Source organism: Delphinapterus leucas, chromosome 20 (assembly GCF_059928025.1).
Source record: "Delphinapterus leucas isolate spDelLeu-1000000601 "Yukka" chromosome 20, BTC_Dleu_Yukka2, whole genome shotgun sequence".
Taxonomy (NCBI): Eukaryota; Metazoa; Chordata; class Mammalia; order Artiodactyla; family Monodontidae; genus Delphinapterus; species Delphinapterus leucas.
This window is the reverse complement of record NC_143148.1, coordinates 15724804-15748843: the sequence shown is the minus strand read 5'-3', so window position 1 is coordinate 15748843 and position 24040 is coordinate 15724804. Positions and strand designations below refer to the sequence as shown.

The 24040-nt window shown below is 38.2% G+C and overlaps 1 protein-coding gene across 5 annotated transcripts; it reads left to right on the top strand.

Moving 5' to 3' along the window:
• The first annotated feature begins 1 nt into the window (after position 1).
• On the top strand, positions 2–23026 carry ZNF146 (zinc finger protein 146). Of its 5 annotated transcripts, none has more exons than XM_022586412.3 (4): positions 2–477; positions 2013–2061; positions 10412–10649; positions 19951–23026. In XM_022586412.3, exon 4 carries the CDS (start codon positions 20732–20734, stop codon positions 21608–21610), a length of 879 nt encoding a protein of 292 aa, XP_022442120.1. In that variant the 5' UTR covers positions 2–477; positions 2013–2061; positions 10412–10649; positions 19951–20731; the 3' UTR covers positions 21611–23026. The 5 variants fall into 5 exon arrangements, with proteins under 5 accessions (XP_022442120.1, XP_089758462.1, XP_089758461.1 ...); XM_089902336.1 differs by having other exon boundaries at positions 2013–2156; XM_089902337.1 differs by lacking the exon at positions 2–477 and adding an exon at positions 596–865.
• Positions 23027–24040: the final 1014 nt, after the last annotated feature.

The window sequence follows — 24040 nt, the reverse complement described above, 5'->3', positions numbered from 1 at the left end:
GAGCCAGACCAGCTACAGAGAAGATGGCGTCCTCATAACCTCAGAGTATGGGCTTGGCCCGTTTGACGCTGCCTTCGGGAGGCTTCAAAGACGGGGTGGGGTTCCGGCTCCAAACCTTCCACCAGGCTTGAGCTGATATTCCTCCAAGGCAAAAGTACTCACCCTGAGAGCATCATAATCACAGGAAGAGGCCGCCAAGTTCGCGTGGGAAAGACAGACGGAGAGACATAGAATGTCGACCAGCAAAGCCTTAAGGGAAATGTAGTCCAAGGCTGGAAAAGCGGCGTTGCTGTAGATAGACGGTAATCAGATACCAGCCTGCGCTTGGCCGCGGTGACCGTGCGGGCCTCATCGCGGAGATTTCTGGGAGTGCTCACTCGGCCTCGGAGTGCGCAGGCGCAGCGCACCGAGTGGACATTTTGGTCTTTGTCCGCGGGTCAGTCCGGCCCCTGGATCCACGTGGCGCGAAAATAGGAGGTGGGATGTGGGTGTCTTGGGCCGATGGGGTCTGGGAGGTTGAAGAAAAGGATTCTAGATTTATTGGGGTGCGGCGCGAGGGTGGGGAGTGGGTTTAAGAGCTTCTGGCCTACATGTAGGGTGGGGGTGGGGGCCTCTGAGGAGGGTTCGAGCGTGCATGACCCTGAGTTTGACCGCAAGTTTGATCGGATGTTTGAGATTGAGGGAGAAACTGTGGGTGCAGCATTGTGTATGGTTGTTTCTAAGAGAGAGAGATGTAGGAAACCAGCATTGAGAAAATAACATCCGAGCGGCACTTCCCGTGTCGAAAGTGCTGATAATAACGGTGCCGTCTTCCTGGAACATCTAATTTACTTGAAGATTTGAAGGGTGATATAAAAGCTAAGTGGTAAATACTTTTTAAATGGACTTTTGTATAAAAGCGCGTTTGTTTTTAATTGGGGTAGAATGCAAATCACCGTGTTTTTTTTAAACAAAAATATTTCAAAGGAAATTTTTGTTATGGGGAGCCTGCTTCAAACGGTCTCAAATCTTCTGATCTTTGGGGTACTTTAATAGGTCTCCTGTTAATTTAGAGTAAATATCAGTCTTACATGTTGAGAAGCAGTGTCAAATAGTGCAGAAGGCCGAGGACTGGGGAGTCAAGGGTTTGGGGTTCTAGGTTCGGCACGGTTATCCTCGTTCTTTGAAAAAAACTTAGTTCCTTCAGTGTTTATACATGAGTCTGGACTAGTTAGTTGTCCTAACTCCTAAACGCGTGGAGGTGTTCCCAGGTTGTATGGATTTTGTGAAGTAACGAAAAAGTAAGAATCCACCTTCAGTTATCCTTCACGTGATTGTAAATAATTGGGGACCAAATCAATATCTACAAATTAGTAGCCTTCAGATAGACAAACCACAGCCAGTTAGAAGGTATAATAGAAGAAAACCATTATTTACAAGAACAGTTTTTTAAAAATTGAGGAATAAACTTAAGAAATGTGCAAAACTATTGGAAAAGAACTTTAAAATACTGCTAAAGGGCATAACATAAGATGTGAACAAATATACAGTGTTTTTCAATAGGAAGACGTCTTAAAGAAGTGTGTGCAAATTTAATTTAAGTAAATTTATTAATTTAATGTTATCCCAATAAAAGTATCCAGTTTTTTTTTTTTTTTGGACCTAGGTAAGCTGATTCTGCACTTCATATGGAAAAATAGACAAGCTAGAATAGCTAGTAAAACTATGAAAAAGGAAAGCAGTTGGGGTGTGGGGAGGTGGGAGCCCAACAGTAACATTTTACTTTTTTTTTTTTGCCACTCCCCTGGGCTTTTGTGATGTTAGTTCCCCAACCAGGTATTGAACAGGCACCCTCAGCAGTGAAAGCGCAGAGTCCTAACCACTGGACCACCAGGGAATTCCCCCAACAGTAACATTTTAAATCCTCAGAAATTAAAATAGTATTGGTATTAGCAGGAAGCAGGCCTATGAAGGGCAATTCAGCAGTATGTATAATAACTACAAATGTATTTTCTTTTTGACTTATTTTACAGATGGAAATTCATTCTTCAAATATACCTGAATTTACATGAAGTTGTACAGGTACAAGGTTGTTCATTGCAGCAGTGTTTCACATAGGAAAAGATTAGAAACAATTCATGCCCATCAGTAGGAGATTGGTTCAATAAAATTATGATGTATGTATACAACAGAATAATTTGCAGCTCTATAAAAGAATGAGGAGGAAGCTTTCTGTATACTGACACTGAAATAACTCCAGAAATGTATTAAGTGAAAAATGCAAGATGCAGAATATATGGTATGCTTCATTTAGAGTAAGAAAGGGGAGAGATAAGAATATATACTTGTATTTGTTTCCTTTAAGAAACAAGATCCACAAGAAACTAGTAAGAGTGGCTACCTCTGTTGGGGGTAGAGGTACTGGCATAGATAGGACAAGGGCAAATAGCTTTCTATGTTTTGTTTTGTTTTTTTTCCCCTAACGATATGAATTTAGTATATATTCAAAAGTCAAAGTACTTTTTTTTTAAAAGTAGGCCATAGAACCAGACTCTTTCCTCTGCCACTTTGTACCTTGGTGACCTTAGGCAGGTAATCCCTTGTGCCTCAGGTTCTCATCCAGTATTATAGAGAAAATAATAGTATCTGATTCACAGAGTAGTTGTGTAGATGGCGGAGTTCTAAAGAATAGTGCCTTATTACTTAGTAGTACTGGATAAACTTTAAGTAGTACTATTGTTACTATCTACAGAATAATACTTCTTCAGAAATAATGCCATTTGCAACAAGGTGGATGGACCTGGAGATTATCATACTAAGTGAGGTTAAGTCAGACAGAGAAAGACAAATATGATAGGCAGAATCTTTAGAAAATGATACAAATGAACTTATTTGCAAAGCAAACACTCAGAATGAATTTATGGTTACCAGAGGAAAAGAGTGTGTGTGTGTGGGGGGGGGGTAGACTGGGAATTTGGGATTGACATGTACACAGTACTATATTTAAAATAGATAACCAACAAGGACCTACTGTATAGCACAGGGAACTCAGATCAATATAATAACCTAAATAGGAAAAGAATTTGAAAAAGAGTGGATACTTGTATGGGTGTAACTAAATCACTTTGCCATACACCTGTAACTAGCACATTGTTAATCAACTATGTTCCAATATAAAATAAAAATTTTTAGAAAATTCAGAAAGGGACAAAAAATTTCCTCAGAAACAGTACATTCATTCTTACTGTTTCTGGTAAAATTTTCTGAAAGATTCAGATATGTAGATGCTCTTTTTTAATTTCAATGTTTAAGCATTTTTTTTTTTTGACATTTTCTTTTGTAACGGGAATGAGGAAGTTAGAGTTCTTTGTTCAGGTTACATTCATCCTTAGAAATTCATCACTGCCTCCTTCATGAGATTTGTTCTTTGATTTCTATGATGGTTACTTTCTCATGGTTCTAATTCAGAGCCTCTGATGATGTTCTTTAAAAATCCTAATTGTGACCTGTTTTGGGTCAGACTACATCAGAGGTGATCTTCAAATTGCATAACATCAGGACAGAAATATATGACTGGTCCACCATTAGTGATTGTATTTTCCCCTTTATGACCAAAGTGTAATCTGTATGGTTTCATAATTTGGCACAGTACAAATGTCCATTGCCCATCAATCATTTAATGAATGGTTTTAACACCAATAAATAATCCTTAGCTGAATCAATAATTTCTTCAAGGTTGCAAAGTGATTTTCTAGTTTTTTCATTTCTTTTACATTTATTTGATTGCTACCTCAAATTGTGTCAAATTTATCCTGGCTTTTTCTTTAAGCATCATTTTAAAGTTGTGCTCTAATAACTGCAGCTAGTTTTCTTTTTGATAGTCATACTGTCACAGTTTTAGTCAGTGGACATTCCTTCATGCTAACTCCAGTCTCATTTTAACTTGCCCCCATTTAACTTTGAAAGCTATCTTGCACTCCAGGCCCATCTTGTACCTTCCCTCCCAGACTTGGAATTAGCTATTTCTTCAAGGAGCTCTGGTTCCTTTTACTGGAGAGTGGTATTGGAGACCAAGATCTGGGTGCTGGATGTTCGTTCTCCCCCCCATCCCCTCCCCTACCTCCCCTCCCCCATCCCCTCCCCTCTTTCAGCTTCACTGGCTTCATTGCTGTGCGTGGGCTTTTTCCAGTTGCTGAGAGCAGGGGCCACTCCTCGCCGTGGTGCGTGGGCCTCCCATCGTGGTGACCTCTCCTGTTGCAGAGCAGGGGCTCCAGGCGCGCGGACCTCAGTAGTTGTGGCGTGTGGGCTCAGCAGTTGTGGCTTGTGGCCTCCAGAGCGCAGGCCTCTCACTGCTGTGGCCTCTCCCGTTGCGGAGCACAGGCTCCGGACACGCAGGCTCAGCGGCCATGGCTCCTGGGCCCAGCCGCTCTGCGACATGTGGGATCCTCCCGGACTGGGGCACGAACCCGTGTCCCCTGCATCAGCAGGCGGACTCAACCACTGTGCCACCAGGGAAGCCCCTAATTGTATTTTATAGTAAAAATTTTGGAACAGGTTAAAATAAGTATAGGATTATTTGCTTTATCCTCCACTATAAAAAAAAATGGTTTCAAAAATAACAATGTTGATAGTAGTAACCATAAACATACTGTATCATGTGAAAATTTTCTTTGTAGCTATTTTTGTCCTTAGAATGCATCCCAGGAAAGATGTGTAGTCAAAGTTCTCTGTTCTAAAGTCATTTGAAATAAATCCTTTCTTTGAGGAATTATGTTACCAAGTTAATGTACAGTTGAGTTCATTTGTTTCAGTTTGTTTTCAAGTTCAGGGATTGCTTTTTCAAAAAATCAATTTGATCATATAAAAAGTAAATAATGCATTTCGGTGATTCAACAAAAACTGTATCTCATAGAAATATCTCATTCTGCTCCCCCCCCCATCACATTCCTCTCTGTCCCAATTAAATATAGTTTCTTGTTTTTTTGTTTCTTTATCCTTCAAGTAGATTTTTTTTTGTTTGTTGGGCCATTAGTGTATGTTTATTCTTCCCTCCTATCCCCCACTGTCCTTACGTAAAAGATGTACATCTGTGTTCCTCACTTTCTTCACTTAACAATACGTCCTGGAGATATCCTTTATTAATCATTATATATATATTTTTCTTTTTAACTGCCTTATAAATAAGATGCCATTGTGTGCATGTACCGTAGTTGATTCTGCTCTTGGACATTTGGGTTGTTTCCAGTCTTTTGCTGTTACTGCAGTAATGAATAATTTTTCATCTGTGTCATTTTGTACTTATGCAAGATTATCTCTAAAGTAGATTGCTACAAGTAGAATTGCACATAGGGCTAAGTACTTTCATTTCCATTAGCAATCTACAAGAACACCTTTCCTCCTAGAACCTTATCATCACAATGTAGAGTTACATATTTTTTTTTGCCAAAGGAATGAGTGAAAATTGGTATCTCAGTGTAGGTTTAATTTACATCTCTATTATGGGTGAGGTTGAGTATCTTCCATATGTTTAAGGGCCACATGTACTTATCTGGGAACTCTGTTCATATCCTTTTTCTCCTTTTACTATGGGGTGTCTCTTTCCTCTAGGAGCTGTTAAATTACATTAGAAAGGTTAGCCCTATGTGAAATGAGTTGCAGTTTTTTTTCCAAGTTTTAAATTTGTGTTTTGATATTGTTCACATTGGTTTGTTTTTTTAAACCGTGTGGAATCGGGGAGTTTTTATTTTTATGTAATAGATTTATCAGTCTTTCCATTTATGGTCATAGAAAGCCTTTCCCACTCCAAGTTTCACCTATACTTTCAAATCCTTAAAAGATTATAATTTCTATGGGTTTTCATATCCTCGTGTATGATATTTAGGTTTGCATCCAGGTTTATGTTTTTCCAATAGGCTACCCAGTTCTTCCAACACCATTTATTAAAACGCCTTAACTCTACTATTTTAAGATTCCATTTTGATCATATACTAAATTCTCGTGTTTTTGGTCTATTTCTGGACTTTATATTCTCATCCATCTTCCAGCCTATATTCGTGTACCAATATTTATCTTTTTAGTATGGATGCTTTATAATTTTGTTTTAATATCTATTATAGCTACTCTTATTGCTTGTTTTTTTTTCAGTTTCCTAATTCTTGTTTATTTGTCTGTGTAAACTTTAGAATCAGCTTGTCTAATTCTAGAAGAAAACTTACTGATATTGCATTAAATTTTGTAAAATAACTTAGCAAAAGGGACATTAGATCTTTATAATATTAAATATTCTTGTCTATGTACATGATATGTGTTGTATATATTCCAGTTTACTTTTGGGTCTTCTAGAGTGGTTTTTGTTTGTTTGTTTGTTTGTTTGCGGTAAGTGGGCCTCTCACTGTCGTGGCCTCTCCCGTTGCGGAGCAGACTCGAGACGCGCAGGTTCAGCGGCCATAGCTCATGGGCCTAGCTGCTCCGCGGCATGTGGGATCTTCCCAGACCGGGGCACGAACCCGTGTCCCCTGCATCGGCAGGCGGACTCTCAACCACTGCGCCACCAGGGAAGCCCTAGAGTGTTTTAATATTTTCTTCATATAGGTTTTAGACACTTTTTACTAAGTTTATTTCTAAGTACTTTATTTTTTATATTGCTGTTATGAATGGAGTCATTGTGCTATATATAAAGCTTGTTGATTTCTTTTTTATATATATAAATTTATTTATTTATTTTTGGCTGTGTTGGGTCTTCGTTACTGTTTGCGGGCTTTCTCTAGTTGCGGTGATGGGGGCTACTCTTCGTTGCGGTGCGAGGGCTTCTCATTGTGGTGGCTTCTCTTGTTGCGGAGCATGACCTCTAGGCGCATGGGCTTCAATAGTTGAGGCACGCAGGCTCTAGAGCGCAGGCTTAGTAGTTGTGCACGGGCTTAGTTGCTCCGTGGCATGTGGGATCTTCCCGGACCAGGGTTCAAACCCGTGTCCCCTGCATTGGCAGGCGGATTCTTAACCACTGCACCACTAGGGAAGTCCCAAAGTTTGTTGATTTCTATAAGTTAATTTTATTCCCTGCTTAATTTACCGAATTATTGTTTATAATTATATTTTTAAATGAGGCAGTGGGCATCCTTATCTTTATTTAGAGTTTAATAGAAATGCCTTCAATATTTTTGCATTAGATAAGATGCTGGCTTTCGTGGTCAGATATAGATTATGATTACCTATATATGTATAAATTACCCATGCTGCCTGGGTCTCTGGGGATGTGAGTAGAAACAAAACGTTTAAGGCTGAGACCACTGTTATGCCTTAGATACAACAACCAGGAAAGATCACATTAATCAAGGAAATAAAAATCCCTCTAAACTCTGATAGCTGCAGTCTTAAAAAAAAGTCAAATATAACAAAAATAAGATGTCCACTGCTATTTTCTTTCCATTTCCTCCTTTTGGGTGACCATTTCTTAAATCAGTTTCTCCATTTATCTTTTGTGTTCTTTTTATAGCTTTGCTTGCTTCTTAAAGTTTTTATGTCTTTTTTAAAAAATTAATTTTGTTACATTGTGTTTCATTTTTTATCTACTTGTGGCAGTATTTTCAGGTGAGTTTAACTGTTGGAAAATTATGGTGTTCATTGCCACTGTTTTCTTTAAAGCATCCTTGTATGGACACAGACAAAATATCTTGTGTTTCTCATGTTTGTATGAGGTAGATATTCATAGACAAGTACCAGGAAAAAGGAAACATAGTAGCATTCTATACTTCAAAGCTCATGTGCCTCTTCTAGTGTTTAAAAGCAGAGGGCTTCCACACCTTCTCTGGCTAGATGACCCTAACCTGGTTGAGGCCGACTTTTATCTCCATCTCTCTGTTTCCCATAAATCTTCATAGTACTTGCCTTCCAGGATGATGCATTTGCTTTTTTTTTTTTTTTTTTTTTTTAATGCGGTACGCGGGCCTCTCACTGTTGTGGCCTCTCCCGTTGCGGAACACAGACTCCGGACGCACAGGCTCAGCGGCCATGGCTCACGGGCATAGCTGCTCCGCAGCATGTGGGATCTTCCCGGACCGGGGCACGAACCCGTGTCCCTTGCATCGGCAGGTGGACTCTCAACCACTGCACCACCAGGGAAGCCCTGCTTTATATTTTTTAATATATAAATTTATTTATTATTTTATTTTTGGCTGTGTTGGGTCTTCGTTGCTGTGCATGGGCTTTCTCTAGTTGTGGCAAGCGGGGGCTACTTTTTGTTGTGGTGCACAGGCTTCTCACTATGGTGGCTTCTCTTGTTGCGGAGCAAGGGCTCTAGGCGCAGGGGCTTCAGTAGTTGTGGCGAGGGGGCTCTAGAGCGCAGGCTCAGTAGTTGTGGCGCATGGGCTTAGTTGCTCCGCAGTATGTGGGATCTTCCCGGACCAGGGCTCGAACCCATATCCCCTGCATTGGCAGGAGGATTCTCAACCACTGCACCACCAGGGAAGCCCCCAAGTACTTTATAAGCCTGCTGTTTCTGCTTCCCCTGCAGTCTCTTTCTGTTTAATCTAGGTCTTGCTTTCATTAGTTCCGTCTTAGGGTAAGGTCTACTCGTTCTGTAAGGAAATACTAGCTGCAGATTTCTGAACTCTTTAAGTCCTGAGAATCTCCCTCAGCGTTTTGAGTTCTTCCTAGGCTTCTTTGTAACTTCTTTAGGCCTCCTGTTTGGGTTTCCCTTTGGCAGAGGTACATGGAGTTTGGGGGTTTGTCTTTTCTTTTGTGGCTAGTCTTGTTCATGATTAGACTTCATTACAACAGTTCTCACTCAGGGTGAATCCCTCATTCTGAGAATGAATATTTGCTAGTTATTTCTGAGATCTGTTACCTCAAAGACTTCTCGCTATTATCTAGTCTTTCTTGCTACACCTATTACACTATTGTGGTTCCTATACCACTTCGGCTATTTTGGGTTTTTGGTCCGCACTTACAAATAATTTAGAGTTAACATAAATTTTCTCTACTAGTTTCACTACAGATGTAGTGTATGGATTAGCTTCTTGCCCCCTTGTTCCACTCTCCCCATTACCCCACTATTTTTGATGTTTTATATGGTTTTCAGGAAAAGTATTTGAAAGATTGAAGCTAAACAGCCACCATGCTCCTGTGAAACCTTTCCTTGTGTCCTTGACCTTTGGTGTTCCTAGGATTCCATCCTTGACCATCTTCACGGACTGTGTATGTTCTCTATAAGCAGTCACAGTAGTATTCCACCTGTCTTCAACAGCAGTGATATTCTGACAACTGACAAATTCCCATTTCCATTCTAGGCTGTTCTGAGCTCCTAATTTATATATGCAGTTGTGTAATGGATATACTTGCCTGCATGATCCTCAGAAACCTGACACTCTGAATGTCCAGAAGATCAAACTTGATCTCCTTTTGCAGGCTGTTTCTAGGCAACTTGCTCTCTCATGTTTATCTCTGTGTATATTACTGTTTAAAGCAGGCTCTAAGCCTTCCATCTGCCACACCCCAGTACAAGCTGGTGACCAAGCTTTTTCAACGCATAGTAGATAGAGTGTATAAGTAGTAACTTAGGATTTTGCTTTTTTTTTTTTAATGATTTCAACTTTATAGAAAAGTTGCATGTACCCTTTCTAGAGAAGGGTATATGTGCAGAAAAGTCCCATATACCCTTTACCGAAATTCACCAATCATTTACTTTTTTATTGCTTTATTTTTCCTTCTCTTATTCTCCAAATATGTGTGTACATTTTTTTTCTGAACTATTTGAGACTAAGTTGTATACATGCTCCCTTTATCTGCAAATACTTCAGCATAAATTTTCTAAGAATAAGGACATTCTTATACATAACCATGGTACAGTAATCAAAATCAGAAAATGTAATGTCAATACTATTGTTTAATTCAAAATCCATATTCAAATTTTGTCCATTGTCCCAATAATGTTCTTAAAAACATTTTTTTTGAATGTGTGGATGAACATATATTTACAGGACATTTTTAGTATATAGTTTCTTTCAGAGGATATTGCTAACAAAGTAAATATTAGGACTCCAGGAAAACTTCAGTTTTTATTCCTGAATACTGTCAAGAACAACTTTATCCATGTGGCTTAGTTCTGTTAGGTGTATGTTGTTATAGTCATAGATATGAGTATTGAATTTCATCCAGGAATAAGGGCCACAGTTAAAATCCACTTAGCCTACATAGGAATGTGGTGCTAGAGAACAGTAGCAGCCAGTCATGTAAGGTATGAACAGCTTTTCCTATGTAGGTCAAATTTTCAAAATACATTCCCTCTTTCTTCCTCCATTTCTGGATGTGTGGAGCCTTAAAAGGTTGAATGAGTGTATGGCTTTGAAATTCAGGACCCAAATAGTCCCTTTGCTCATATAGTTGTGTGTGCTTTAATCTCTAAGACAAAAAGTCATTACTTTGTTCTTTTTCACAGGGTCGCTTCCTTGTGCATTCCTGGAGACTGCACCTTCCTCATCCTTCAGAAGGCCAGGAGGCCCCAGGGCTCAGCCTGAGTTCTAGGACAGAACTTTGGCTCCAGCATTAACATTCTAGTGCTGTGTCATTTCCCCAATAGCAGGTTATAAGCTGGCCAAGCTGTATGTGATCCTCTGTTGAAGCAAGAAGACGAACTGTGGATGGTGGAGAAAGAAGTGTAAAGGAAATTTGTCCAGGTGAGTGCATCACAACCAGGCAGGTCACAGTTGTTCAGTCGGCATTGCCACCTCTGAAATGCTTTTAAGGATGTTTTCTTACAGGCCCTAGTCTTAGAATATCACTTGATATGAATTCTTTAGAAACCTGAAGGACATTTCCAGTCATTTTTTCTTTTAGTAGTCTACTCCTTTAATCAGATGCTAGAGGACCAGGTTCCCCTCTTACCTTTATTCTGCATGTCAGCACTTAGCACTTCATTTGTACTGCCTCTGTGTCATTGTTCTCTCTTTCATGATGCCTTCAGTCTCATATCCCCTGATGTGTATAGACTCCTTTGTGCATTCTTTTATATGTCTTAAGTCTTTATATATTATCTGATATTTAGGTTCCTTTTTATTACTTACCAATTTCTCTAATTCTTTTAGTGGTTAAATGCCTCAGCATTATATTTTACATCTGTAATCACACTTCCTGTTGTCTTCTTATCCAACGCCCCCATTATACATCAACAAACTCCTGCCTCACTCCCTTCTGCCCCCCTGTACCTCTTTCAGAAGTTTTTGCCTTAGAAGTCAGTTCTGCCTGTCTGCTGTGTGTGTGTGTATGGATGTATGAGTCTGTATTTGTTTTTTAGTTTAACGTGAATTTGTAAAAATTTTTGAACATCAGGTATACAGTGAAAAAGTCTGCTGTTCTGACCCTGAGTCCTGTAGTTCTTTTTCAAAGATGCAGTCACTTTTAAGAGTTTCACATGTATCCTTCTTGAGGTAGTCTACGAATAAACCAGCATATATTATGTATCTGTGCTGCAAATATGAATATATATAAGCCCTCAGTTTTCCTTTTCATGTAAATGGTGGTATGTATTGTGTACCTAGTTTTCTTTTTTTCTGTATTAACATTTAATTTGTTTAACCTGTCTCGTACTAATGGACATTTAGGTTGTTTCCAGGCTTATGCAATTGAAGATGTAAGTGCATATACTTGTTTATATTGCTTTGCAGAGATGTGCAGATATAGTTACATCATAATTTACTCTAAGTGGAAGTGCTGGGTCAAAGTTATGTTTTTTTATAGATTTGATAGAAATAGGCACATTGTTCTCAAGAGAAGTAAACCAATTTACATTTCTACCAACGTAGTATATTCGTATATTCAATAAGTATTTACTGAATGATTTGAATTTGGCATCAGTTCAGTTACTAGGGAAATGTCAGTGATCAAAGCAGTAAAAAATTCTTCTCTCTCTTTTTTTTTTTTTTTTTTTGGCGGTACGCGGGCCTCTCACTGTTGTGGCCTCTCCCGTTGCGGAGCACAGGCTCAGCGTCCATGGCTCACGGGCCCAGCCGCTCCATAGCATGTGGGATCTTCCCGGAGCGGGGCACGAACCCGTGTCCCCTGCATCGGCAGGCAGACTCTCAACCACTGCGCCACCAGAGAAGCCCAAAAATTCCTCCCTCTTGAGGCCTATATTCAAATTGGGGAAGACAGACTATGAATAAATAGGTAAAAGATATATTCTATCAGTTGGTGGTGAGTCCTATGCAGAAGAGTAAAGCAAGGAAAACTGGCATAGAGAGGGCAAGTTGAGGGGTTATAATTTTAAAGAAGTTGGTCAAGGAAAGGTCTCATTAAGAGGATGGCATTTAAGAGTATGAGAGTGGGGAGTACAGTATTTGGTGGAAGAGCGTTCGGCCAAAAGGAACAAAATCTTAAAAACCCTGAGGCTGAAGCGTGCTGTTCAAGAAATAATGATCAGGGCAGTGGGCTGGAGCAGAGTGAACAAAGGAAATAAGAATAGGTTTGGTTAGGTTAACAGGCCAAATCATAGACTTTGGCCTTTATTCTGAGTGATTTTGGGAGACCATCAAAGGGTTTTGAGGTAAATCACCAAATTGTATGAAGCCAGTAGTCAAGCAATAAATATTGTTAAATACCATAATTCATTTATCCCTTGTGGCTCAAGCCACCATTAGATGCTTTGCAAGTTGGCAAGGTATCAAAGCTGAGTGTATTCAAGTTTGCTGACATATGGAGGAAGAGTTACTCTACTCCTCTCTGCTTAATAACCATTCCCTAAACATTGGTTCTTCTCTCCTTGTCAGATAGAACTGCTTTCCTTTTTTTTTCCCCTGCTCCTCCCAGGCATGTGAACCTGAAGGAATTCTGGGTTCTTTTTTTTTAATATTTATTATTTATTTGGTTGTGCCAGTTCTTAGTTGTGGCTTGGTAGCTTCTTAGTTGTGGCTCACCGGCTCCTTAGTTGCAGCTCGTTTCCTCCTTAGTTGCGGCACTGCTTGTGAGCTCCTTAGTTGGCAGCTTGCCGGCTCTTTAGTTGTGGCATGTGAACTCTTAGTTGCGGCATGCATGTGGGATCTAGTTCCCTGACCAGGGATCGAACCCAGGCCCCCTGCGTTGGGAGCTTGGAGTCTTAACTACTGCACCACCAGGGACGTCCCAGAACTGCTTTCCTTTAAAAGCCTGTTAGGATAATTGAGATTGTAATATGCTCTACCACCCCAAAAAAATACTCTAATAAAAATGAAATATTTGGGGAAAAAAGCGGGGGGATTTGAGGTGAGGAGTGAAAAGATCAGAATTACAGTTTGGCTGCTATAAAGAAAACATGGTAGAGGGGATTAATGGGAGGCTATTGCAGTAATCTAGGTAGTAATTGTACTTAGTGACACACAGTCAGATTCTTAAGATATTTTAAAGAAACAGCTGACAAGATTGACTTATTTTATGTTGGTTATGAGAGAAAGAGGAGTTGTTGATGACTCTTTAACTAGAAGAGGATGAGTTACCATTTACTGAGATAGGAAGACTTCAGGAATTTTGGGAGATCAAGAGTTTTCTTTTGGACTCGTTAATTGTGACATATCTACTGGTCCATCATCTAAGTGCATATTCAGGTAGACAGTTGGATGCACAAGTCAGGAATTTAGAGAGATAGAAACTTGTGATGACTTCTGTTTTGCTGTACTAATAAGCTGCTTTATTCAGTGATGGCGTCTCTGCATTTCCTTGCTCAGTGTTAACTTTTCTTACCACCCAGGGATGCCAGAGTGTCCACCAAGTCTCCTGCATCCAGCCTACATTCCTGGATTCTGTTGTTAGAAACAAGGAGGTAGTGATAATGGCCCTTGAAGCTGTGCCTTTTGTTTTTGGAGAGCATTGTGCATGAGAGCTCTTCCTAAAAACAGCAATGGCAGCTGCCCACTCATATCCTTTCTCATAAGACATTAGAATTATAGCTACTTCCTACTCTTATCAACAATGCCGTTTTCCCTTTTTTTCCTCTTTACCTTTCTCCTTCACAGGCATAAAGTGAGCAGAGATGTCTTTATCATTTTAGAAGAAAGCATCTATTTATGTTACGTTTGAGTCCCTCCTCTAGGAATTCTCTCCCACTTCAGCTTGATTGGTGCTTTGATGGCCTGAGATGTTGCTTTTTCTGTCTTAAGTGTTTCCTTATCTTTTGAGCCCCCCCCCCCATCCTCTTACTGGAGGTGGCTTCTGGAACTTTGTATTCTGCCTTTCCTCCTTCCCTTTATAAACTGATTCCTAGAAAGTGACTCATTCATTCTGAAGTTAGAAGTAATTCTTTCTATAAATATCAATTTTTATTTTGGCACCTCCAGGCTTTTTAGACCTTGCCCACCATGATTTTACCTGTTTACGGGATAAACAACTATCCAATTGACTTCACTTTCATTGTGTCAGACCGTGAAATCATTAATATCCTACCCAAATTAGAGATTTCAGCTCATTATTTCAGGTCCAGACGTTACTTCAAACCATTTTCAAATTAGGTCTGGATTATTTCTTTTCTTATGGTCCTTGTGATATGGTCAGTCAAACCTTTTAAAAGATATACTTTGTTCTAATCAAGAGAGGGCATATTAACCATGTGAATATAAATGTGAACATATTTCCTTTCTATAAAATTATTTGAATCTTGGCCTTTGATTATGAAATACCCTACCTATTTAGTTCCTGCTTATTTAAACCTGTTACTTCCTCTTTTTTTGATCTCCTTTCTGATTGTCCATCCTGCTTCACATTTTCCACAGAAATTCAAAAGTCCTTAGTAAATACCATCTTAAGTGTTTTTTTGTTTGTTTGTTTTTATGTCTGGATATCTTATGAACTTGTTGAAAGGAAGGCCCATGTTTTATATTTTCTGTTTGCAGTTTTGATTACACATGTGTAACTTGTTAAATAATCTGAATTATTATTGTGGAAGATTTGTTTTTTTAATCAATTCTTAACATCTTCAAACACCATAAAACACTGAAAGAAGAGTACAGTGATCTCCTCTATACCCACCACACAGATTCAGTAGTTAGTATTTTGCCATGTTTGATGTATCTGTATCCCAGTGCATGTGTATTGTGTGCACTACAGCACACAAACAGCATGACATTTCACTCCTAAAAAATTAAGTAAGCATTTTCTAAAAATACTGGCATCCCTCTATATAACAAAAATACCGTTACCACACATTAGATGATTAGTCATAATGTGCTAATATTGTGTAATAGTCCGTATTCAGATTCCCCAGTTATCTCCAAAATACTTTCTGTAGCTTTTTTTTTTTTTTTTTGGCTTCTTCGAGCCTTGTGGGTTCTCAGTTCCCTGACCAGGGATTGAACCCAGGCCACAGCAGTGAAAGCGCCAGATCCTAACCACTAGACGACCAGGGAGCTCCCTCTATAGCTTTTTTTTAAATACCAGAATCCAGTCAAGGTTTAAACTTTGGGTTTGGTTGTTGTCTTTTTAGTCTTTAAACTCTAAACTGTCCTCCCCTCCTTTTTTCCCCCTTGGTAATGCCCCCTATATTTAAAAAATACTTGCTATCAGCCATCCAAAGAAAAGAGTGGAGCTGTTACTGCAATCCAACATCTCAGATTATAGTTAGCATGTTAAGACTTAGCTACATACAAATTTGGGTTTAAAAATATTTCATATGAAACACTTATTTTAAGAAAAGTGAATGTGATTGTGATTAGTAGTTAAGGGAAAGATATTTAGAAGTAAGAGACAAGATTGGAGAAGTCTTTTTAAGAGCATGTTACTGGAGCTGCTTCCAGGAGGTTCTGTGAATTCTAAGAAGTGTAAAAAATAGGAGGGGATCAGGCTAAGCCAAAGGATATAAGGAACATAATATATGTAATTGTGACTCACTGATTGCATATTTAACATGCTTGGCAGGCTTTTCCTCAGGGCCTCTGAACTTACTTAACTACTGCTTAGAATGCTGTTCCTCCAGATCACTCTCTCTTCCTTCATGTCTTGAATCTTGCCTTCTCAGAGGCCTCTCCATCTGAAATTGAAACTCTATCCCTTCCCTAATTTTACCCCATATCACTTAAAACGTGTTAACAAACCATCTCCTTCATTTGTTTACTATTTGTCTCTGTCCACTAGAATATAAACTTGATGGGTGCAGAAAATTTTGTCTGTTTTATTCAGTAGTGTTTATCCCTGGAGCTTAGAACTGTGCCAGGCACATAGTAGGAAAGAAGAAGGTATTTGTGGAATGAATAATGAGAAATGTTTTGAGCATCAGGTTCTCAAAGTTTTTTGGTCTTAGGAACTCTTCACATTTTTTTTTTCTTTTTCTTACATAACAGCTTTATTAAGATATAATTCAGCTAACTAGATCTACCCTTTTAGGGTATACAGTTCAGTAGTTTTTCATATATTCACAAAGTCATGCAGTCATCACCATTACCACATTTTCATCACCACAGAAGGAAACCCAATACCCAATAGCAATAAAATTTACAGTCCTAAAACTTGAGGACCCGCAAAGAGCTTTGGTTTATTATGTGGACTTTTGTGATGTTTACTTTATTTAACAAAAAATTGAAACTTTTAGATACATTTATTAATTTAAAAAAACCCCATCACATATAAACTTACATTGTTTCTTAATAAAAATAACAATTTTCCAAAATAAAAAAATTTAGTGAGAAGAGTGGCATTGTTTTGCATGTTTGTAAATATCTTTATTGTCTGGCTTAATAGGAGATAGCAGAATCTGCTATTGTAACCTGTTGTTTTGGTTGAAGTATATTAAAAAATTGTGGCTTCACACAGATGTAGTTAGAAAAGGGAGAAGTATTTTAGTAGCCTTTTCAGATAATTGTAAATATTCTTTGGTACTATACCAACACTTGACAAGTGATCATTTTTTTAAGATTAGCCATAATGTGAAATTTGAAACACATTTTTTTGTTCTCTTACATAAAATCCATTGGTTTGTCTTAAACTTTGAATGGATCTCTTACCCATGCATGATTTTGTAATATGCATTTGTCTGTTGAATTATGGAGATCTTTAAAATGTTGATGTATCTCACTATACAATATCAAAACATCACAGTTTGTTAACATCACCAGTCTCATTAGAAAAGTTTTTTAAGTATTGGGAAGCTATCAGTCTCATGGTGGAGGATTTGTGGTTTTCCAAAATTCTAATTTTTGTTTGAAAACTTGAATTCTATCATTGGCAACATATACTGCCAGTTGTTTTCCTTGAGATGATGTCTTACTTTGTTCTGTCTGAAGGAAGTTCCTGGCAAACAATACCCAAGGCTTAATAACCATAGTTTGTAAGGCATTTATTAATTTATTTAAAGCAAATTAGTGGTGCTCCATAAAATAAAGTAAAAAATGGTGCTTCATGAGAAAAGTGGCTAGGTTTAGCTCACAACTTAGATGATTTGCCCAAGTGCTTTTCCTTGCTTGGTTTCCTATATTTAGCACAGATTCCCTTGGACTTTCTTCAGAATAGTTCAAAGCCCTCTCAATACTTGTTTCTGCATGGTCAAATGCATTGGGAAGTCTCCTTCCATTTTTCCCCTTAGAGATATTACTTCTAGAATTTTTGTTTTCCTGCTTCAGTCTAGACTGGCTGTACTCTGACTTGATAGTCAGCTTTTACCTTATAGCTTTTCATCACCATTATCATAGAAATTTTCTTCACTTTTTCCCCTATTCATCCCCTCTTTTTTGGATTCTATATCTGTTGCCTTCTCTGTCTATTAATTTTGGTGGAACACATCTTCTAGTACCATCCTGGGAGAAAAGGTGCATTTTTGGGCATTTGCATATCTGAAAAATGGATTTATTTGACTGTCTTATTAGATTGATAGGCTAAGCTTAAAATTTTTCTCTCAGAATTTTCTCTCTAGCTTCCTGTCTTTCTGTTGGGAAATTTTATTCTGATTCCTTTTTCTTTGAATGATACATGTTCTTTTTTCTGAGAGCATTTATGGCCTCTTCTGTTTTGAAATGTCACAGTGATGTGTCTAGGTATGCATCTTTATTATTCATTGTGTGGGGTACCAAGTGGGCCTTTTAAGAATTCTAGAGAGGACTTCCCTGGAGGTCCAGTGGTTGAGACTCCGCACTTCCACTGCAGGGCACAGAGGTTCGATATTTGGTCGGGGAACTAAGATCCTACATTCTGCGTGGTGTGGCCAAAAAAGGAAAGAAAGAAAAAAAAGAGGGGAAAAAAGTCTCTAGAGGGAATTCCCTGGCATTCCAGTGGTTAGGACTCAGCGCTTTCACTGCTGGGGGCCGGGTTGGATGCCTGGTTTTAGGGAACTAAGATCCTGCAAGCTGAGGCGTTCCCCCCCAAAAAAACAAACAAAACTTCTACTAGGAAATGACACTTGTCACCTGTGCTCATATTAACAGTATGACCCCTCTGTGCTTAGGAGACTCTGTTATTGGTGAATGGTAATACAGTCTACTTTACCACCTTCCCCCTCACCACCCCCTCAACCCCAGTCTTAATTTGTAAGGGAACTTTTTCTTTCTGCTTCTTGCTTACAGAATCCTGTTATTGTTTCACTGATAAAATATCTTCTCATAACTGTGATTGGTTTTTAGGGTTTTGTTGTTTGCTGTGCCTTACCTTTATTTCCTTAGACTTGCTTTTTTCTCTCAATGTTGATCTGTCACGTTAGTGGGGTTCCTCTAATGTGTGTGGAACACTGGCTGCACAGTCATACTTAAGAATGATTCACTAAAACGTAAGCTCTTTCATGCCTGGGTGCTTCTAGTCATCTGGTAGGCTTTAGTGGGTGAAAAATAGAATGCCTCATGGACTCAGGGTCTCCTCCTGCAGAAGCGTTATACTGCCTTACTCTCATGAACTCAGGTGTGGCCAGGTACTTCATTTCAGCAAAAAAAAAAAAAAAAAAGAGTACAAGCAACAAGTATCATCTTAGATGGTGGGCATCCTGTTTAAGTTTTTCACTGGCCTTTCAGTTTGTCCAGAAAAGGGTCCTTTCATATCCTGCTCACAGGTTGCCAACAATTTCTGGCATCAGCTGCATAATGGAACTGGAGGTTTCACCATATTACATATAGATCCCATTGATTTCAGTATAGCACCTGTCATCTCATTTGTTGAGTGTCCCTGAGACTAGAGCTGCTCTGATTAAATTTCTGCAAAGAATAACTTCCATTTCTTACAGAGGAGTGGTCCTTTGTCCTCCTGACTGACAGTAGAGGTCCAGCTGCAACTCACACAACCTTTTTTTTTTTTAACCCAGCAACAATCCTTCATTCCTTGTTTTGAGATACTTGATTTCCCTTCATTTCCTGAATCTTTCTGATATTTTGTGGCACAAATTTGCTTGCTTGACATTGGCATCCTCTTCTGGAATACCTTTATGTTATTCGAACTTCCTCAGCTCTTCTGTGTGTTGAAAATCTTCCATGTACTTTATGTTATCAGAAATTTTGTTAATACTTGTGTGTATTGATGTCTCCTATCATATTCTTTTTTCTTGTGAGTTTGTACCATTTTCCCTTTTCTTGTCATTTTAATGGAGTTTTAGAAGGAAGCAGTTGATTTTTCCTTTTTCCATTTCTTAGGAATCCCAGGTAGACTTTCTTAATTTTATGTGGTCACCTCTTTATCCTGTTTGTTAATTCCTCATTTTTTGTTACATTCAATTTGCTGGATTATGAAATAAGAAAGATTATTTTTCAAGAATAATCTAAGCTTTATGTACATATGAATGTTAATTTTCAACCAGGGGTCCTCTATAAAGGTTTCCTTCTCAAAATTTAGTTGGAGACATTGGTCATGAGGATTCTTTCATACTGTTGAGGTGGGCTACCCGAGTTCATCCCCAAAAGCACAATCTGAAATTTTATTACTAGTAATGGGAAAATTCATAAATAATGATGATAACATAAAGCTAACATTTATTGAGTGCTTACCATGTGCCAGCCACAGTTCTAAGCACATTGACTCCTTTAAATGATGATTCTTTGTACTCCATTTTAGAAGAAGCCTGAGAAGATGATGAGCAGATAGAGAGGCAACAAGACTTGGGAGGCAAGTTGCATCCAGCTCCAGTAAAGTACAGACTGAGGAAAAAAGCAGTGAATATAAGAAAATTGGAAAAATACTTCCTCTGATCTCAAACCTTATATCTTTTAAGGCAACACCTTTTTCAACTTAACCTAGAAAGAGTTTGAAACACAATTTAGACTTAGTTGTGTAGGAAAGAATCATCAATTAGTTTGGAAATCCTGCCACAGCTTACTCCTTGAGGTAATAACCCCCTTTAGGTGTAAATCAGTGTGGAAATGCCTTCATTTAAAAAATTTTGAACCCCATATGATATCAGAGCATTCATACTGGAGAGAAAACCTATGAATTTACTGAATGTGGTAAAACTTTCACTCACATGTTGCACCTCATAAATGTAGAAGTCAGGCTGGAGAGAAACCCTGTGCTTCTAAGGAATATTGAAAAACCTTTAGCTAGATAACAAATCTCATTGAGTAGAAGAAAATTCATACTGGAGAGAAACCAGTGAATGTAACAAAACTTCATTTGAGTATTAGAAAATTTAGAGTTGAAGAGAAAGCTTTGAAGGTACTAAGTATGATAAAGTTTTCTCTTGAACCTTATCTCTTACGCTGCATTTGAAAGGTCATACACAGAGAAGCCCTACAAATGTAAGAAATGTGGAAATACCTTCAGCTAAAAGTAAATTCTTATTCATCAAAAAATTCATACTGGAGAGAAATCTTGTGAATGTGGGAAAGCTTCCATTCAGATGTCACACCTCAGTCAGCAGAGAATTTGTAGTGGGGAAAACCCCTTTGCCTGTAAGGTATGTGGGAAAGTCTTCAGCCACAAATCAACTCTCACTGAGCATGAGCATTTTCATAATAGAGAGAAACCTTTTGAATGTAATGAATGTGGAAAAGCATTCAGCCAAAAGCAGTATGTTATTAAACATCAAAATACCCATACTGGAGAGAAGCTTTTTGAATGTAATGAATGTGGAAAATCTTTCAGCCAGAAGGAAAACCTTCTTACCCATCAGAAAATTCACACTGGAGAGAAACCTTTTGAGTGTAAGGATTGTGGGAAAGCTTTCATTCAGAAGTCGAACCTCATCAGACACCAGAGAACTCACACAGGAGAGAAGCCCTTTGTATGTAAGGAGTGTGGGAAAACTTTCAGTGGCAAATCAAACCTTACTGAGCATGAGAAAATTCATATTGGAGAGAAACCCTTTAAGTGTAGTGAATGTGGAACAGCTTTTGGTCAGAAGAAGTACCTCATAAAACATCAAAATATTCACACTGGAGAGAAACCCTATGAATGTAATGAATGTGGAAAAGCCTTCTCTCAGCGAACGTCACTTATTGTACATGTGAGAATTCATTCAGGTGATAAGCCTTATGAATGCAATGTATGTGGAAAAGCCTTCTCTCAAAGTTCATCTCTTACGGTGCATGTGAGAAGCCATACAGGTGAGAAACCCTATGGTTGTAATGAGTGTGGGAAAGCTTTCTCTCAATTCTCAACCCTTGCTCTACATTTGAGAATACACACAGGTAAGAAGCCTTATCAATGTAGTGAATGTGGGAAAGCTTTCAGCCAGAAATCACACCATATTAGACACCAGAAAATTCATACTCATTAAAAACCTATGGATACATGAAAGGTGTTCATCAGGAATTTACATCTCATAACATATCAGAAATAATCATTCTGAAGGAAAGCATCACAAATGAGAGAAACAAAAGCTAAAAACTTAAAGGATACCAGAGAATTCATCTTGAAGAGAAAGACATTTGTATGATAATATCCAGCAAAAAAAAAAAAACATACAGCACAGGTAATGCTGAAACTTTAGATGCATTTCCACTAAAATTGGGAATGGAAAACATGTTTAACATTGCCGTCTGCATGGATCTGGAGATCTTCACCAATGTAAAAAAAAAAAAAAGGTTGCAAGTATTAGGAAGAGACCTTTATGGTATTGATTTAGCAGAACAGAAGAGATTCTGGAAACACCTATGCATTTATTAGAATTTATAATATAGAAATGGCATCAGGAGATGAGAATATAATGGGACTATTTAAAAAATGATTTGGAGGTAATTTGTTCTCCAAGGGACAAAAGAAAAATACGAACTATACACAAAGGTAAGATCCAAGGGGGTTAGGTTAAAAATAGTAATATGATAAAGCTATATACTAAAAGGGTTATGACCTTGGGAGTTGGGAAACATTCCTTATAGCAAATTGAAAAACACCTAGCAATTCTACTCTGAGTTTGTATGCTCAGGAAATGTGTACCAGGCTATACTGTGGCATGATATGTAGTAGTCATAAATTGGAAACAACTTAAATGCCCATCAGCAACAAAATGGAAAGTACTTATGATGGAATACTGTATATCTGTAAAATGTAATAAATGAGATCTATATGTATTACAGAGAAAGATCTCAAAAATCACGTTGAGAGGGAAAGATAAAGTTGCAGAATGACATATATTACGATGACAGTTTTGTAAATTTGAATAAAACTTCCCTCAAAATTTCAGTGCTATATATTGGTAATGGATACATATATGTATGTATGTTTTTTAAATGTTTTTGAAATGGTTTGGAAGGATACAGACCAAACTCTTGATAGTGGTTGCCTGTGAAGAGTGGAGAAGGGAAGGGGGAATGCGTGTGGTAGATGGGGGGGATTGGATTGGTTAGAGGGGACTTCAGTTTTATATATAAACGTCCATTTCTCTTTAAAAAAAAAAAAAAAGACTGCAAGAAAATATATTGAAATACTGGTTAATTCTGGATTGTGGTATATGGATATCTTGTCTTATTTTTTGTACTTTTCTGTATTTTTAAATTTTCTCAAAATTAACAAGAATGGGGGTGAGGATGGGAACACTGTACCTATAGAAATCATGTTCTAATGGATTCATTCGCAATCAGCTACTAAACTTTTTATAGAAAATATTTCTAAAATTTTATCAATGAGTGGATGGACTTGCTCTCTATGTAGTATGAAATTATCTATTTTATTAAAATTAAAAATGACAGCATAATCCAAATCTGTTTTAATTTATTTTTACATGATATAGTATACACTATATGGTCTACACGTTTCTAACACTTTTGTGACATCATTTGAGCTTAGGAATTTTTAAGAACATTTAGTTTAAATAAGGATACACACACAGACTTCATATAATTTGTGTTTTTCAGATAAACTGACTTTGGAATGACCATTTTCCTGTCCTGTAAATTTCCATGGGAACAGCATATGCATTAAAAGTAAAGGTTTTGATTCTTTTTTTTTTTTTTTTGCGGTATGCGGGCCTCTCACTGTTGTGGCCTCTCCTGTTGCGGAGCACAGGCTCCGGACGCGCAGGCTCAGCGGCCATGGCTCACGGGCCCAGCCGCTCCGCGGCATTGGTATCTTCCCAGACCGGGGCATCGGCAGGCAGACTCTCAACCACTGCGCCACCAGGGAAGCCCCAGAATCCTCATTTTAGTATGTCAGTAGGCAGATGACCTGAACTTCCTAATAAGTACATCTGTCTTACTCTATCCTAATAGATACAAGTGACCAGATTATTGGAAACCTGAATCATTATTAGTCAAGATTTATAAGATAAATTGTGGTTACTCCCACATTGCCCACGTTGCCAGGATACATATTAATAGCTACCTTATATCATACCCAAACCATGTGAGGGACCATTAAACATCTTTATCCTTGCCCCAAGCCCAACAAAATCTCAAGTATCCTAATTTTCAGTGATAACCTTTCATCAACTGTTTCAGGTATTCCTTAGTTATATCTGTCATTTAAGCAATACTATCTCTGCTTTCCTTGCTTACATACTGCATATATGTATTTCACGTTTAAGGTGTTCTGTGTTTAAAAGAGCCAACACAAGTTATTTTATGAAAAACCTGACTTTGTAATTTTACTATTTACCACTGGTGCATAACAAACACCATATTGTCATACAAGGCAGTAATAACAACATAACCTGGCATTTATTTAGCTCTACTTTTTTTTTTTCCCAGTGTTTTCATCTAAATTTTTAAAC